Source organism: Rhinolophus hipposideros, assembly GCF_964194185.1.
Source record: "Rhinolophus hipposideros genome assembly, chromosome: 15".
NCBI lineage: Eukaryota > Metazoa > Chordata > Mammalia > Chiroptera > Rhinolophidae > Rhinolophus > Rhinolophus hipposideros.
Genome location: NC_138061.1, coordinates 9,617,917 through 9,635,336, shown reverse-complemented (window position 1 = coordinate 9,635,336; position 17,420 = coordinate 9,617,917). Strand labels below are relative to the sequence as shown.

Genomic DNA, 17,420 nt, shown 5'->3' with positions numbered 1-17,420 from the left:
CCTTTTCTAGGTTGATGACCGATTTTTTTGGAATAAATATATGATACAAGATCTTACTGAGATTGGTGTGAGTAGTTGTTTCTAAAATATCCTAAGGTAGTTATAGTTGTTAAGCAAATATTTTAAAATAAATTTAAAATCTTACTGGAATGCTTTCCTCTATAGCATGGGAATTGTTTAGCTAGGGAAAGCCCGGGCATTGTTTTAAGGCAGGTCACCATTCCACTGCATAGCCACAGGCCATCTTTCTGGCAGGTTCCCCTCCAACAGTAGTGATCTAAGGCTGGGGAAGTAATGTCCACGGAGTTCCTATCTGAGAGGGGTTTTGTTTACCCACTGGAGATGCTGAAGCAGTTTTCCCTTACGGAAACCATCATTTAACTTTCCTGTTTCCTCGCCTGGGATTGGAGTCGAGAAAGCTCTAAGGACATTCCAGTACTGCCAGGGTTTGAATCAGGAAAGGTGGAATATGATGAGACTATTGCATGAGATTCGTTTTGTTTTGATGGTTACTTTCTTCTTTACTCTGTCACATACGTCAGAGAGTTATGACTGTCCAAGGACAATTAATTTATTAATTTAGTCTATCAACAAATGTTTGTGGAAGGCCTGCTGTGTGCCAGGTACTGTTTTGGATACAAAGTGAGCGAACGGCTGAATAGGGTCACATACTATCTTTTTCTTAACCTTTCGCAAATTTCAAACTTTTTTCTACTTTCTATTAACCACTTGGTGGTGGTTAATATAGGTGGTTTTGATTATCTAGTGGTGCCTACCACTAGATATCTATCGTGCCTCTATTGAGAATGAGGCATGAAAATGTTCTCACCTCTCTTTATGATGCTGAATCTATGACCACCAAATCTCTGTGATTGGGGATAACAATAAGGCCGTCTATTAATATAATAAGTATTTGTCCTGTCTGCTGACATGTTGCATTCTAATATGTTTTTGCAGAGTTTTTGTCAGACACTTTGCATTACTATTTAAAACTGATGACTTGGTATAAAGGTGGCATTTGGCAACATACATTTCTCTGTTCCTGTCAAGAGTTTTGCCTTCATTGCTAGAACAAAAATACAAATAACGGGAAAAGTAATAAGAATAATGCTGGTAGATCCCTTCCTATTTTCAGCTAGACCCACCTCCCTAAGATCCTATCTGCAGGCTTGATAATATAAGACAAGTCTGTGTGATGGGATCTGGAGTATATGGTTATGGAGGAAGAAGGATATAAAGTTGATGCTGAAATTAGGGCTACAGAGAGTTCTGGAAATAGGAGAGAAATGGGGGACTGAGAACAACTGTCTGGAGTGCTTTTCATCCTGTACTGCCTCCGTATATAGTCATCTGAGAAAACTGAGTATTCTTAGTCTGAAGACATAGAAGAGGAAATCTTGAACTTGAATCAGTACTCTCCTAATTATGTTAGATGACTTTTTAAAATAAGATATTTACGGAAAGGATTTTTTTTTTTTTTTTGCTTCATTTACTACTTGGATTTTAGCTTGGTAAGGCAAATTTTTCTAGAAAATAGAGTAGACCTCTGTTTCATAGTGAAGTGATCAGAGTTACTATATTTTATTAAATGATTAATATAATTGGGAATTGAAAATCAGACTTTAAGGTGTTTTTTTCTATACCAACAGGTATAATCATAATCACTACATCTATTAAATAGTTACTATAAGGCAGGCACTGTGCTAAACACTTTGTACATTTTACTCATTTAATCTTCACAACAACCTGTGTGGTAGTAGTTTTTCCTATTTCTTGAAACAGAACATGCAGGCCTTGGTGAGTGAGGTTCATTGATTCACCCAGGTGAGTTAGTAAGTGGTGGGGCTTGAATTTGTACCCCGGATGTCTGGCTCTTGTTCTCTGGTCCCTCTCAGGCAGTTCTCTTTTGAATGACCTTTATAAAGAAAAGGAAAGGCTCTCTGCTCCACCCCTCTTCTTTCCTCTACTCCTTAGTGTTCTCCAGTAAGCAGAAAATATGGTTAACAAATGGAAGGTTTGTGGTGACGGATGGAGGACTGACTGGGTGGTCAACACACAATGTGAGATATAGATGATGTATTACAGAATTGTACACCTGAAACCTATGTAACTTTCCTAACCATTGTCATCCCAATAAAATTTAATTAAAAAAAAAGAATGGAAGGTTTCTGCTTCTGATAAACTGACAAATACGCACTGACTACTGTTTGGGTTTAAGAAGCAGTGCTGTACAGATAGAAACAACATGAGGTTCCTGTTGTTTTCAGACCCCAGATGTGGACTTCTGGATTATTCCCATTATCCAAGGTTTTGTGCAGATTGAAGAACTTGTGGTGAATTATAACGAATCATCTGATGATGAGAAAAGCAGCCCAGAGACCCCGCCTCGGGAGTCCACCTGTGTAGATGACATTCACCCACGATTTTTAGTGGCGCTCATTTCACGCCGTAGTAGGCACAGAGCAGGTGAGTAGAGGGCTGTACTAGCCTGCAAATCAAATCCAGGTGTGAATGGAAAATCTGCAGGAGTGTTGAAATGCTGATGACCATATGGATTTGGAAACACAGTTGGTTTCAAAGTGCTCAGTGACTCTGTGATGTGATTGAAGACCAATTACTGGAGAGAGGCAAATGGGGGCGTGTTAACAAAAGGCGGAAGAAACGTGGTGTATATCTATGGAGAAGACAAGAAAGTCACTTGGGATGTGCTTTCCAAATGCCATCGTTACCACTGGCAGCCTGTATCACAGTAATAAATCCTTTCTGAGTGGTAGCACCTTCGGGAAAACCCTTCTCTTTCAGTTCCTAGGAGCTATCTTACCTTCAACTTTTAAAAACAACGATGCATACGGTTATGATTTTGGATGAATTGATACAGTTCTGCCTGGTAGCTGCACATTAGATCCCCAAGGCAATCCTGAAAGACATCGATTTGGCTAAGAAGCAGAATCTAATCACACTAAATAATTTTTCTAAAGTGCTGTTGTTTTCTGTTGTAATTTTCTTTTAGGGATGCGGTATAAACGAAGAGGGGTGGATAAAAATGGAAATGTTGCAAATTATGTGGAGACTGAGCAGTTAATTCATGTTCATAATCATACCTTGTCATTTATTCAAACTCGAGGCTCTGTGCCTGTCTTTTGGAGCCAGGTTGGGTATCGATATAATCCAAGACCTCGGCTGGACAAAAGTAAGCATGTCAGTTATTTGGTTTGCAAATGATGATTTCAGACAGAATGTTTCCTTTAAATATGAGATACTTCGTAGATTTGGATTTGCTTTACCAGCTACTTGATTCAAAACAATAACCCATATAGTGAAATTTAATGGACAATGGCGTAATAAACACAAGAGTCATAATGGTTATTGACAATTTAAGTAATTTAGCAATAGAAAAATTCCCCAGCAATACAGTAAAACAGCTTATTTCAGATTTTTAATTACTGTTTCTTTGAAGAATACTTTATTGGATGTTTAATTTTGGAAAAGGGCAAATGTAGCCAATATTTGTAAAAGCAGGAAATATCTTAACAAGATGGTATCTACAAGAAAATATCTCACTGCAAAAGGTTTGTTGTTGTTGTTTTAAATATTGAGGATTTCATTTCTTCCAGTATTTTAACTTTAGCACTGGAAAAGCTAAGTCATGTCAGTCTACTTAGATTACTGAATGAGGTTGACTTTAAAAATTGTTTACAGAACACTTTTTTTCTCAAAACTTAATTTTTATTTTTAGGATTCAGTATAACTTGTTTTTAATATCCTTGATATTAACCACATGAAACCTTTCCTGATAGTAGGCTGGCTATACAAATAATAAATGTTATAATTTCACAATTTGCACTTTATGTTTCAATTTAGTCTTACTGGGGAAAAAATCAGAGATCTTTGGCTTAGCATTTCATTTTAAAATACTGGTTTTAGAAAATCTTAGTTGTATTTGGGCTTTCAATAAATTACTTAAAAATAAGAGTAAAGATGGAATAGACACTAATTTCTGTGTTAAACATGGGAAGGAAAAATAGATTTTGTATCACTTCTTTGTAGGTGAAAAGGAAACTGTTGCCTATTTCAGTGCCCATTTCGAAGAACAACTGAAAATTTACAAAAAACAGGTGGGCTTTGATCTGTAGTAGTAAAATGTTCTTTCATATTTAGAAATGATTGTATATCTGTTTCTTTAAATTTCATGAAAATAACAATTCATAATTAAGCAAAATTGCATTTGTCATGAAGTTAAAGAACACTTATAAGCTACGAGTATTCTTAATATTTTTAAAGAAATGTCGTTGTCAGCTACTTTACTCCATTTTTAGAGAAGAGACTAGTTTACTGTCAATTATTGCAATCTGAGAAGTTTCTAGAGTAAGAAATGAAAGGCATCTCTCAGCACCACCATATAGCTCCACCTCTTGCAGATCACAATTTGATATGTATTTTTCAATATCTTTTTTTCTCTGCCCACCTTTCATATGTATTCTTATACTCAGGTAAGAATGTGATCGTATAAGCCAAAATCAGTTGAAAATTGTTCGGTGAAATACAAGTTCAATAAGATGACTGGATTTCATATACAAGATTAATATAATCAGTAACTCTCTTATCCATCCTATGAATGTGGAATGCCATAGGATGCATTTTTCTAACAGCAGCAAAAATAAAATAGGAAGAAATAACCTAAAATCTAAGAAATACACAAAAAAAGATACCGGGGAGGCAGGGCAGGGGTGAGAATTAATGAAGAATGTAAAAGAAACTCTGAATAAATGGAGAAAAAAAAACCATGTTCCTGAAAGAAAAGATTCAATATTGAATACATTTCAGTACATCCAAAATTAATATATAAATTTTGTGCAATCCCAAAGAAAATCCCAGCATGGAAATAAAAAATAAACCCTAAGATTGAATAAAAACTATAAAATTTGATGAGGAGAGCTAAAGATAGGTATGTGAGAAAATGAGAATGCTTACACACTGCTAGAGGGAGCATAAGTTGGTACAGCCATTCTGAATAGTATTGTCAATCAAAATAAAATATGCTTATACTGTTAACCCAGTAATTTTGCTTTTTGATATCTGTCCTACGTACCACTTAAAAAAATTAGTTCCAGATGGCTATGGCTCTAAATATGTAAAGTTAAACAAAAACCTTTTAGAGGAACATATAGAACATCTTTTTGACCGTGGGTCTTAAACAGGGCTTAAAAAGCACTAACCATAATGAAAAAAGTTGATAAAATTGACTTTAGAAAATTTTTTATTTTTATTAAATCTTTATCATTTATTTATAAAAAATTTATCATAATTATTAAAATATTACATGTTTTAGATAGTATTAAAACTATGAAAATGAAATAGGACTTTAAAAGCAGCAACTATATAATGAAAAATTGATAAAAAATTTGATAAAATTGATAAAATTTGACTTTACTAAAATAACTTCTGATTATTAAAAGGTACTGTTAAGAGAATGGAAAGGCAATTCCCAAACTGGGAGAAGATGTGTATGACAAAGGACTCATATTTAAAGTATATAAAAAAACTCTTATAAATCCATAAAAAAAGATGTACAACCCAAAAGAAAACTTGAGCAGACTTGAGCATACTCTTCATAAAAGAGGATATCCAAAAGGCCAATAAACATGTGAAAAGCTGCTCTACTTCATTAATCATCAGAAAAATGCAAACTAAAACCAACACACACATACACACACACGTGCGCCAGAATGGCTAAAATAAAAAGATGGGAACCACCCAGTTTTGTCAAAGATGTGGGACAGCTGGACTCTAATATAAAACTTTCTAAATCCCCCTGAGAGAAACGTGTTTATTCAAGGAGTCATGTTCAAGAACATTGCAGCATAAAAACACCCTAACTGTTCATCAGGAGGTCACCAGGTAGATAAAGTACAGCACATCTACAGTGTTAAATACAAATGCTTCAAATTGATAAGGCAGATAGATCTGTGTGTGCTCACATGGCAGGAGCTTAAAATCACAGAATGGAGGGAGGAAACTGGAATAGCGTGACATGTTACCTCTAAAAACCCACAAAGCAGAATTGTGTCATGTATAAATACACACACGCGCGTATGTGATTCTCTTCCATGTATGTATGTTCTCACACGTATACGGCCTGCACGTCGATATGGGAATACATTTATGTGGACTGAAAGGACACACATCAAACTGTTACCAGGAGTTACCTCCCGGAAAGGCTGTGGGACTGGTTATGCTTGGAAGGATTTGACCTTTATCCACATTTCAGGTTTTTACAATGTCAGTAAATTCATGTGTTAGCAATGTGCGCAATTATAAGTAGCATTACAGAGAATAAACCACAATTTAAATGTAACACATAATCACTGTAAAAACTGAAGCAGTACTGAGGTGTGTAAAGGAAGCAGAAGCAATAACTTCCTCATCACCCTCATCCCTGCTTTCTGTTGACTTTCAAGACCTGTTGGGGCGCATCAACTTTATAGGCACATGTATTGAGCAGACTTCCTTGTTGCTAACAGCACCCCCCAATGTCTGCTTATCCTCCCTCATCCCCTGGGTAATTGCCCTCTGACTCAGTCACAGTGGCACCACTGTTGCATTTGCCAGTGATTGGTTTAGGTGTGGGCTGGTGTATGTTCATTGACAATTTGGCCAATGAGGTCTGATGTGAAGGGACGTCTTCTGGGAAGATTTCCTGCTCTAATTAAAAGATATACAGGAACCAACTCTGTGGTTGCTGTGTCTGTATTTGATGTGGAACTGCTGTAGTTATGTCAAGACTCTAAGTGAACCAGCCTGAGGATTGACCCATATACTGAGGATGGAAAAGAATTCGTACCAATAACCACTGAATTAAGCAATTCTGGAACCATGCAACCTCCAGATGTTTGTTCTGAGATTTGAGTCAGTGATTTGTCATTTGCAGCAAAATACATCTTGACACATGCATATATACACATTCAAAATTTAAGTCAAAAGAGGGCTATACCATATATACTATTCTACAACTGTTTTCACGTAATATCTCATGGCTGTTTTTTAACCATTTCTCCATTGGTGGATCATTAGGGTATAGTTTTTGCTATTAGAAAAATTCTCTAGAAAACAGCTTTTATATATCCTGTATGCTTTAGAGAATACATTTCTAGAAGTGAAATGGCTGGATCAAACACTGTATGTATTGAAAGTTGGTGTCTACCATTCTCTTGCTCCCCAAAACATCACACCAGTTCACACTGTCAGCAACCATGAGAGCCAGTGCCCATTTCCCACAGACTCACGAGTGCTGTCGATAGTAGTCAGTTTTTGCCTTGTTTAGGTGAAAACTAGTTTTCTGTTTTAAAATTTGTATTTCTTTGATTAACAAAGTTGTAGTCTCATGTTTATTGGCTATTTATGGATTTTCTCTTGTAACTATCCTCTGTATCGTTTACCCATTTTTTTCTTACTGAATTTATATTATTGGTTTTTTTATGCTGCAGATATATTCCCCTAGGGAGTTCTTTTTTAGTTGTTGCTAACTTTTGTTGTTGCTTATACTGTCATTTGGTGCACAGAGGTTTTAAATGTTTACGTTGTCACATTTGTCCATCTTTGTCTTTATGCCCTCTGTTGTTTTTTTGTATGGTCAGAAAGTCATGCCCCATCTTACAATTATGGAAATATCATCCCAGATTTTGTCCTAGCTCTTATATAACTTGAAGAAAAAATTATTTAAATCACTACTGCATCTAGAATTTATTTTGTGTATAATAAAATGTAGGGAGCTATAGTAAGTTTTTGTCCTCCCTATGTAGATGTTTTCCCAATACCGTTTACAGAATAGTCCATGTTTCTCCCAGGATAATATTATCATGTCTTAGAATTCTTGATGTACATAGGCCTGTCTTTTGGCCATCTGTCCTGTTCTGTTGAGTCATTCATCTATTTCTACTCTGGTACCAAAGTTTTAATTGCTATAGATTTGAGTATGTTTTGCTCTCCAGTGGGAAAAGTCCTCCTGTATTATTATTAGCTTTCACATTTTTTTCCACATATTTACTCTTCCAGATGAACTTTAGAATTAACTTGTCAAGTCTGTAGAAAGGTCCTGATCAATTTTTGATTGGGATTGTTGAATATATAGATGAATCTGGGGAGTCCTGACGTCTTTACAATATTGAATCTTGCTATCTAGCACTATAGTATATCTCCATTTATTCCATTTATGTATTTCAGCAAATTTTATAGTGTCCAGTATGTAGGTCTTGTATATTTCTTTAAAAAGTATTCAGGATATTTTAAATATTTGCTATTCTAAAGGACCTTGTTTTCATTATGTATTCTAGTTATTGTAAATGTGTAATGCATAAAAAAGCTATTAATTTCATTGATGTAGCAGTTCTCATAAACCTAAATGTAACAAATGAAAATCTAATTTTATAGGAAAAAATTGATGCTTGAGTGGATTAATTTTTAAGCATGGCTATAAAATATTTCTAAAACATAATCCCAAGTAAATCAGATTATGATTCTTACATCAGATTAAACTGAATTTTTTTCTTTCTTCTCACAGGTTATTATTAACTTGGTAGACCAGGCAGGAAGAGAGAAAATTATTGGTGACGCTTACCTGAAGCAGGTGTTGCTTTTTAACAACTCACATCTCACTTACGTTTCATTTGACTTCCATGAGCACTGGTAAGATGGCTTCCTGAGATGAGTTTTGATCAGTTCCAATGTCTGTGGCGGATGCTGCCACGGGCATGTTAGTTTCTCTTAATTGGGAAGAAAATTTTCTTCTCATTGTTAGAAAGGGAAGGAATATCGTTTGTTTACTTAGTTTTAATTTTCTTATGGGTTTTATTTTAGCCAAAAATTTAAGTTAATTCTTTTTAAAATATTTAGTTTCTCTGATGCAAAATGACTTGGAGACTTAGAGTTCCATTTTTTCCTTTTATTCTCAGTTGAGAAATTTCTGGAACTTTTCCTTTCTGCTTGAGTCTAAGCCTGGCAGGAATAATAGTGTTCCTTTCCTTAAAAATCATCCTGCAGGCTTGTTTTCATACTCTGTTAGTAATACTTCTTTCCCTGTGGATAAATTTCACTAGAATTTGTTCTGGAAAGACAACAATTGGTTAATCATTTTGATGGTAACTTTAACTTCTGTGTATTCTGAAAGCAAGGTTCTCTTGTCACAATCCTTGTGGCTCTAATGTGGGTTCATTTACCTAGGTATTGAAATTTTGGTGGGGAGAGAAGCTTTTGATGCCTTTGATGTTTTAGTATATTCTTAAGTATATTTTCTTCCACAACGCAGATTAGCTATAAACATTTATATAATTGCCTATAGAATTTATAGTAGTGTTAACCACATGTATTTATAATTTTCTTTAATTTTTAGATGCTACCTTAAATGGCATATCTTAAATTTTAAAAAAGAACTATTATTAAAGATTTTTTTCTTTCTTTTTTTGGCTTGTATTTTAGCCGAGGAATGAAGTTTGAGAATGTTCAAACACTAACAGATGCCATTTATGACATTATTCTTGACATGAAGTGGTGTTGGTAGGTATTATTTCCTAAGAAGTCAGTTTGACAAACTCTTGGTCTGTGAAATAATGTGTATTTGTTTAGTACCACTAAGTATTAAAATAATAGCAGCAAGCTGAGAAAACGTTTTTGTTTTTCTTGTTTTGCTTCCCAATTCTTATTCTGTGTTTCAAGAGAATGTTAGTCATTAGGTAATGTTAGCTTTGAACAGGGAAAAGGTGTCAGATAGTCAGGTAAAGTGGAAAGAAATGCTGTATGACTATTCTTTACTTCCTTCTCATGCTTCATGGTATACATTTACCATTTGTTCTTTTTCTCATTGTCCCTAACACGGGAAGGAAGGCTGAGAATACTTGGTGTCAGTTTCCAGGCATTTCAAAATTATCAGAGAAGGATGATGATTCTCAGACTGCAGGAGGGAGATATAGGAAGAAGAAATTGGCTTGAAGGACAGGAGAGGACTTGCGATTAGACTTTAAGGCCCCAAGTGGCCAGAAAAAGTAGATGAGCAAGGCATGTTGCACGACTCCTCACTAGGTGGTAAAGTGAACTGGTCAGTCCAGGCTGTTTTAGCTGCATTTCTACATGGAGTCAACAAGGAGGGATAGGATGGTCTCTGAAAGTGCCTTCTGGTTTTAAATGTGTAGAAAAGCATAACTTGGGGTTGTGTCAGGTCTGCCTGGTAGTTGTGTGACATGGCGTAAGTCACTCTTTGCACCTCAGTGTTGTTTGTTTTTTCAAGATAGGAATTTAATATTTTCCTTGTTGAGTTATGTGCAAATTAACAATAGTGTCTACAAAGGACTCAGTAATATATGCCATATAATAGTTTTCCAAGCAAACTGATAACCAGTGCTGTTCTTATTGTGATACTGTAAAAAATTATGATTTTTGAAAATGTATTAAAGTATTTCATATTGTAAAATAATCCCATACTGTTTTTGACAAGGGTTGATCAAGCTGGGGTAATATGTAAACAAGAAGGCATTTTTCGAGTTAATTGTATGGACTGCTTGGATCGCACCAACGTGGTCCAAGCTGCCATCGCCCGGGTGGTCATGGAACAGCAGGTAATTTGGAGTCCATCGGATTGTAAATATTCATTTTTAATTATTTTTCTTGTGTAAAGAAATAACTAAAATCTTTGTTCTGTAGAACTTTTATAGCGTACAAACATCCTTGTTGCATTAAAACCTGGAAAGCACAACCTCCACTAGAAATAAGTTGAATCAAGTAGCATTTTCTTAAGTACTCATCTCAAAAATGTGAGGCTTGCCATTTTAAAATTTATTGGGTGGCACTGTATGGTCATTTCCTTTTTTCCTCTCATCTCTAAAACCTTCCCTTCTGTATTTGGAACTGGGAGTCTGTACATTACATTTCTGCTTGGCCAGCTGACTCCTTGTTGGCTCTGCCAATAGCGGGCACTAGTGGAAGACCGTGAGGCTTGAGGATGAAAAAGGGACAAGCTTCTTTACCTGTGCTATATGCCTGTCATCAGTGCCATCTCTGGGGCTGTCAGTTCCTTTGGCACCAAGAACCAGCCTCTTGCCTTTATGTCCCAGTTGGGGACAACTGCTTCCTGCAGTCATTACATCTGTTACTCAGTGTCCCCTTTTAGACCTTTCAGTCTTCCAACACCTGACTAACAAATTCCCAAGGTAGAAATTCCTTGAGTGGTTTCTAGGTTTTTTTTGGCAGAACCTGTGACTGTCCTTTGAGGATGTGAGTGAAACAGTCAGGGTTTTGAGTGCCAGCCCTGGCTCTACCACATAGTAGGTGTTGACCCCAGGGGAGAATGCAAGCTCTCCAAACTTCCATCTCCTTATCTTTAAAATGGAGGTAAAAAGAGTACTGATTGCATAGGGTTGTTCTGAGATAATTAGTTTAAAAAGCTCTTGGAACCCTAGCCCTAGCCCAGATTTAACATTTTTTAGGCAATTATTGCTCTGTTACTATTGGTGTTATTGTTGTTTTGATGTGCGCTTTTTGGTAGTTTCACTTCATAGGCAAATTTAAAACAGACAAAATATAACATGAGCCTACACATTAAAAATTACACCAAAACAGGGTAAATATTTCATTCGATTCTGTCTCCTGTAGCTATTCATAAAATTATCTCTCAAGGTAGTGGTTTATTTTGAAAAAGTCTGAAAACACCATTTCTTTTATTTAGACATCCTAAATTATATATGAACACAATTCCTTTTTCTGCAAAGTATACATTTTATGCTGTGGTTTCCTGGCTTATGTAGTTAATCCACCAATGTGTTAATTTTAGCTGAAAAAATTAGGTGTGATGCCCCCGGAGCAGCCACTACCAGTGAAATGCAATCGGATCTATCAGATCATGTGGGCCAACAATGGTGACTCCATTAGCAGGCAGTACGCTGGGACAGCTGCTCTGAAGGTAAATAGCTGCAGAGCTTTTGTGGATCATTCTGTGGGACACAGAGTGGTTTAGAACCATCTTTGTTTTTGAGAGAAAGATATGTGGGTGACAGGTCCATGTAGTTGACTCCTTTTTGGAATGTTTGGCTAAGGCAAGGGTCACACATTCATATTCCTGCCAGGTAACGTGACTCAGGCGACCCAGTAGGTCGAAGGGAGAGATGGGGCTGTGTGGACCTAAGAAAGAGCTTATGTTGTCTCGGGAAGGTTATGCTGTTACGCTGCTTCCTCACAGGGATGGAGGCCCAGTGCTAGATCTTCCCGTTTGGAAATCTGGACTTTTATGTGAAATAGTGGATTTTTAAAATTTTATGTAGACAAAATAAAACATGTCTGCTGATGGGATTTGGTCCCTAGTGTGATAATTTTCCTCCTCTAAATTTGAATCCCAGCCCAGCCTCTTACTAGCTTTGTGACCTCGGGCAAGTCACTTAACCTCTTTCTCAACAACAGCAGAATGCACATTCTTCAGAAGTGCACACAGAACACTCTCCAGTATAGATTTATATGTTAGGCCATAAAACAAATCTAAACAAGTTCAAGAAGATGGAAATTATATCAGGGTTTTTTTTTTTTACCTCAGTGATACGAAATTAGAAATCAATACCGGGAGGAAATTGGAAAATTCACAAATACATGGCATTAAACAGCACTCCTGAATAATCAAAGGGTCAAAGAAGAAATCAAAAGGGTAATAAAAAATATCTTGAAACAAATGAAAATGGAAACACAACATACCAAAACTTACGGAATGAAGCAAAAGCAGTCCTAAGAGGAAAGTTTATAGCTATAAATACCTATATTAAGAGAAAAAAGAACTCAAACAACCCAACATTACACCACAAAGAACTAGAGAAAGAAGAATAAACTAAGCTCCTAGTTAGCAGAAGGAAGGAAATAATAAAGATTAGAGCAGAAATATATGAAATAGGGAATAGGAAAACAAAGCAAAGATCAACAAAACTAAGAGTTGATGTTTTTGAAGTAATAAACAAAATTGCAAATCTTAAGCTAGACTAACCAAGAAAAAAAAAAGAGGACTCAGAATTATAAACGAAAGAGACATTACAGCTAATAACACAGAAATGTATAGGATCATAAGAGACTACTCTGAACAATTACCTGCCAACAAGTGGATATTTAGAAGAAAGGGATAAATTCCTAGAAACATACAACTTACCAAGACTGAGTCATGAAGAAATAGAAAGTCTGAGCAAACCAGTGATTAAGGAGATTGACTCAGTAAGTGGAAATCTCCCAACAAAGAAAAGCCCAGGACCGGATGGTTTCACTAGTGAATTCAACCAAACATTTCAAGAAGAATTAATGACAGTCCTTCTCAAATTCTTCCAAAAAATAAAAGAGGAGAGAACACTCCCAAACTCGTTTTTTGAGGGCCTGATACCAATGCCAGATACAGACACTGTAAGGAAAGAAAACTAGAGGCCAATATCCCTGATAAATATGGATGCAAAAATTCTCAACAAAATACTAACCAAATTTAACAGGATCACACACCATGATCAAGTGAGATTTATCTCTGGGATGCAATGATAGGTCACCATATGCAAATCAATAAATGTGACAAACTGCATTAATAGAATGAAAGATAAAAAATTATATGATCGTCTTTTGGCGCTCCGAGCAGCACCATAGCAGTTGGCAAGAACAAGTGCCTTATGACAGGCAGCCAAGAAAAAAGTGACTGACTTGTTTTCTAAGAAAGATTGGTATGATGTGAAAGCACCAGCTATGTTCAATATAAGGCTTTGGGAAACCACAAGTCACAAGAACTCAAGCAACCAAAATCTCATCTAATGGTTTCAAGGGTTGTGTTTTGAAGTGAGCCTAGCTAATCTGCAGAATGATGAAGTTGCATTTAGAAAATTCGAGCTAATTATTAAGGATGTTCAGGGCAAAAACTGCCTGACTAATTTCCATGGCATGGATCTTATCCATGACAAAATGTGCCCCATGGTCAAAAAATGGCAGACCATGATCGAAGCTCATGTTGATGTCATGACTACCGATGGTAATTTGCTTCATCTATTCTGTGTTGGTTTTACTAAAAAACACAAAACAATCAGATTTGGAAGACCCTTTATGCTCAGCATCAACAGGTCCACCAAATCCAAAAGGGTATAGACGGAATATACCTCAACACAAGAAAGGCCATATATGACAAACCCACAGCTAACATGGTCAGTGGTGAAAAGCTCAAAGCTTTTCCTCTAAGAGCAGGAACAAGATCAGGATGTCCACCCTCACCCCTCCAATTTGTCGTAGTACTGGAAGTTCTAGCCAGAGCAATCAGGAAAGAAAAGGAAAGAAAAAGCATCCCAATTGGACAGAAAGAAGTAAAGTCTGTTTGCAGAGGACATGATCTCATATGTAGAAAATCCTAAAAACAGTCCACCAGAAAACTGTTAGAACTAATAAATGGGTTCAGTAAAGTTGCAGGATATACAGTCAACATACAGAAATCTTCACTGGCTCATTCTACAAGGGTTGTAACATGCAGCGAGGTATGGAAACCTTTACTCTTTATATGCACATATCCACATACGAAGGTCACATCCCATTATAATAAACTCTAGGGAGCTGTCCAAATTCTCCCACATCAGAAGTTTGTGGGTTTTGACTCTCATACCAGTTTAAGGCTTGAAAATCTTTGGTTTGTTTTGTTTGTTATATGATAAGTTTTGACCTGTAAATTCTAGAAATTCTATAGATTGCCACGTATGTGTTTACCTTAAAGTGCCTCATAACTGTGAAGACTTGTTGCTACAAATAGCATGTTTAATTATTTGACATGCTTCGGTCAGAGTCAAATACTAGTAGATATTTTAATTTAACTACATTATTTGGAAATTATAAAAGCCTAAAGGATTCCAGTCTTGAATTGAAAGCCCACATTGACTGTGTTTGAATAAATTGTCAAAATGACTTTTTCCTTGGCAGGGTGACTTTACAAGGACAGGAGAAAGGAAGTTGGCAGGAGTTATGAAAGACGGTGTTAACTCGGCAAATAGATATTACCTGAATCGATTTAAGGATGCTTATAGGCAAGCTGTTATAGGTAAGGAACATAAATGCCTTTCTTTCTTTAACATTTGTCATTTCTTCTGTGACTAATGTTTTATAGAAACCAACTTTATTGACATAGTTATATTTCTATTACCCAATACATCAAATTCAAATTTTTAGAAGTTTAGAATTTGACAAATTTTTTAGGCTGGAGCAACAAAAGAAACCACTCATTTCCATACATATTTGTCAGTTTGCTCTTCATATAACAGAAAGTAGAGTCGAGGCTCCTGGAGTATGGAATAAGGAACCCTAAAACCTCATCAACTGAAAACTCCATATTCTATTTGTTTTTCCATCACTCAAGGCTGAGAGATGTAATGAGATGATTTTCTTTTTCTCCAGTACATTTATTGTATGTTCTTGCTGTGGACAAATACACTATCCTTTCCATAAGCATGATGTAACAGGATATTAGGGTATCAAATTTAGAGATTATCCTAACGAATTCTTAATCATTTTTTGGAAGAGTAGATGGAAGGTAGATTACCCAGTGGAATTCATGGCTTGGCGTGTTTTAAATTTAATTTTCATTAAAATATTACCTTATGGGATTAAGATAAATATAGAGTATTCTGGATTAGAACCAAATGTAACCGCTTGTTTTATGGTCTCTGAGAATATTTTTTACATCCTATTTTTTTTAACCTTATTATTTATACATGAAATAGTAGGGCCTAGACACAGGCCATTGAGGATTTTGAGAAGTTTGGTGTAAAGAAGTTTGGTTCATTTGCCATAGATAGGGTGCATGCTGACTGAAAAACTGGATTTCAGCACTTTATTCAAGGAAAAATAAGATACCTTTTTTCTACTGGTTGATCTAGTGATTCATTATGTCCTTGAGGACTCAGGTTCTGTCCCTCTCTGCAGTCAACCATCCACAGCATCAGCTTCATTCTAATTCTCAAGCTGGATCTCTTCTTCAAGGTTGAGAGAGAGAGGCCAGTAGCAGCCTGGGTTGTTGCTTCCCCTATAGGGCCAATGGTGGTAGGTCTCTCCCAGAAGCCTTCTCCTGTCTCTTTGTTCCAAACAACAGTAGGGAATGGGGTTATAATGATTTGTTCAAGCGTGAGCCACGTGCCACAATTCTGTGAATTGTCTTTTCAATTTCAGGATATTGCCCTTTGAAACATAAATTTAATTTTGGTTATGTCTAGTTTGTCTTACTTTTGTTACTTGTGATTTTAGTGTCCTATCTTAAAAAAATAAAAACAAAAAACAAACAAGACTTGTCTAATCCAAGGTCTCAAAGACTTATGCCTATGTTTTCTTATACCAGTTTATGGTTTTAGGTCTTACATTCTCTTTTGTTTTTTAAAAGCGTATATTAGTATACTAAGGATGATAGATGTTAACACTTTCTACTCTAGATTTGATGCAAGGCATTCCAGTGACAGAAGACCTTTACTCCATATTTAACAAGGAGAAAGAGCATGAAGCTTTGCATAAGGAAAATCAGAGGAGCCACCAGGAACTAATTAGCCAGCTCTTACAAAGTTACATGAAGTTATTGCTGCCTGATAATGAAAAGTTCCATGGGGGCTGGGCCCTCATTGACTGTGACCCCAGGTGAGTTGGAGTGGTGTCTGGTAACATGTAAATTTCCGATGCTAAGTTTTCCTAACTGATGTGGGCATGGATGCGTGCTGCATGGCAGTTTTCAAATACACGGCTGGTACCAAGGCAAGCTAACTGAGGCACTTGGGTGCATAATGAAGGGGGCACTGAAAACCTCAGTAACGAAAAGAAATATTTTAATGCAATATTTGATATAAAAAGCAAACTGTAAAACTGTGGTTCGCAGCTGGCAGCGTGGATTATTCCCCCTCTGAATCCAGGTTTATTAGGTGAACACGCATAACTGAGTGTAGCTAGAGGTACACTGGTGCTAGTTACTTTGACTGTGCAAAGTGGGCCTGACCTTTCTTTAAGTAAATAGCTCAAGTAATGCTTAACATTTTTTAACAAAATAATCCAATTATAATTTTCAATATTAGGAATTAGAAATATTTCAGAAAATTCTAGACCAAGCTCTGAGACTAAAAGGCTGTATTTAGATTTTGCCTTATTTTATGTTTCATGTATTTGTAATAAAAGGGGTATAAGACAAGCTTGAAAGGACAACTGAATGAGAAATATTATTTACATATGTTAAAATGAATTTAAAAATATTGACTGTCGGTTCATAGGGAAACCTTCCATGACTTTAATTAATTTCATGGATTATTTCATTTTGGTAGTCAATACTGCATTGTATGGATGCAATTTGCAGACTCTTAAAATGAGAGACGAGGTTGTTCTCACATGTAACTTAGCAGAAAATTTCTGTGCTCTTATAATCCATT

The 17,420-nt window shown here is 36.1% G+C and overlaps 1 protein-coding gene across 2 annotated transcripts in view; it reads left to right on the top strand.

Annotated features, from left to right (window-relative positions):
- The window catches only part of INPP5F (inositol polyphosphate-5-phosphatase F), a 75,378-nt gene that overhangs the window by 44,441 nt on the left and 13,517 nt on the right, over positions 1-17,420 (top strand). The window contains exons 6-15 of one of the 2 annotated variants that reach the window (XM_081073993.1): positions 11-67; positions 2,268-2,466; positions 3,011-3,190; positions 4,048-4,115; positions 8,558-8,682; positions 9,472-9,549; positions 10,484-10,604; positions 11,816-11,944; positions 14,947-15,064; positions 16,446-16,644. In XM_081073993.1, coding sequence (XP_080930119.1) covers positions 11-67; positions 2,268-2,466; positions 3,011-3,190; positions 4,048-4,115; positions 8,558-8,682; positions 9,472-9,549; positions 10,484-10,604; positions 11,816-11,944; positions 14,947-15,064; positions 16,446-16,644 — 1,274 coding nt within the window. Of the gene's footprint in view, positions 1-10; positions 68-2,267; positions 2,467-3,010; positions 3,191-4,047; positions 4,116-5,762; positions 6,280-8,557; positions 8,683-9,471; positions 9,550-10,483; positions 10,605-11,815; positions 11,945-14,946; positions 15,065-16,445; positions 16,645-17,420 lie in introns of those variants that run through there. The other variant, XM_081073994.1, reaches the window with a different exon arrangement.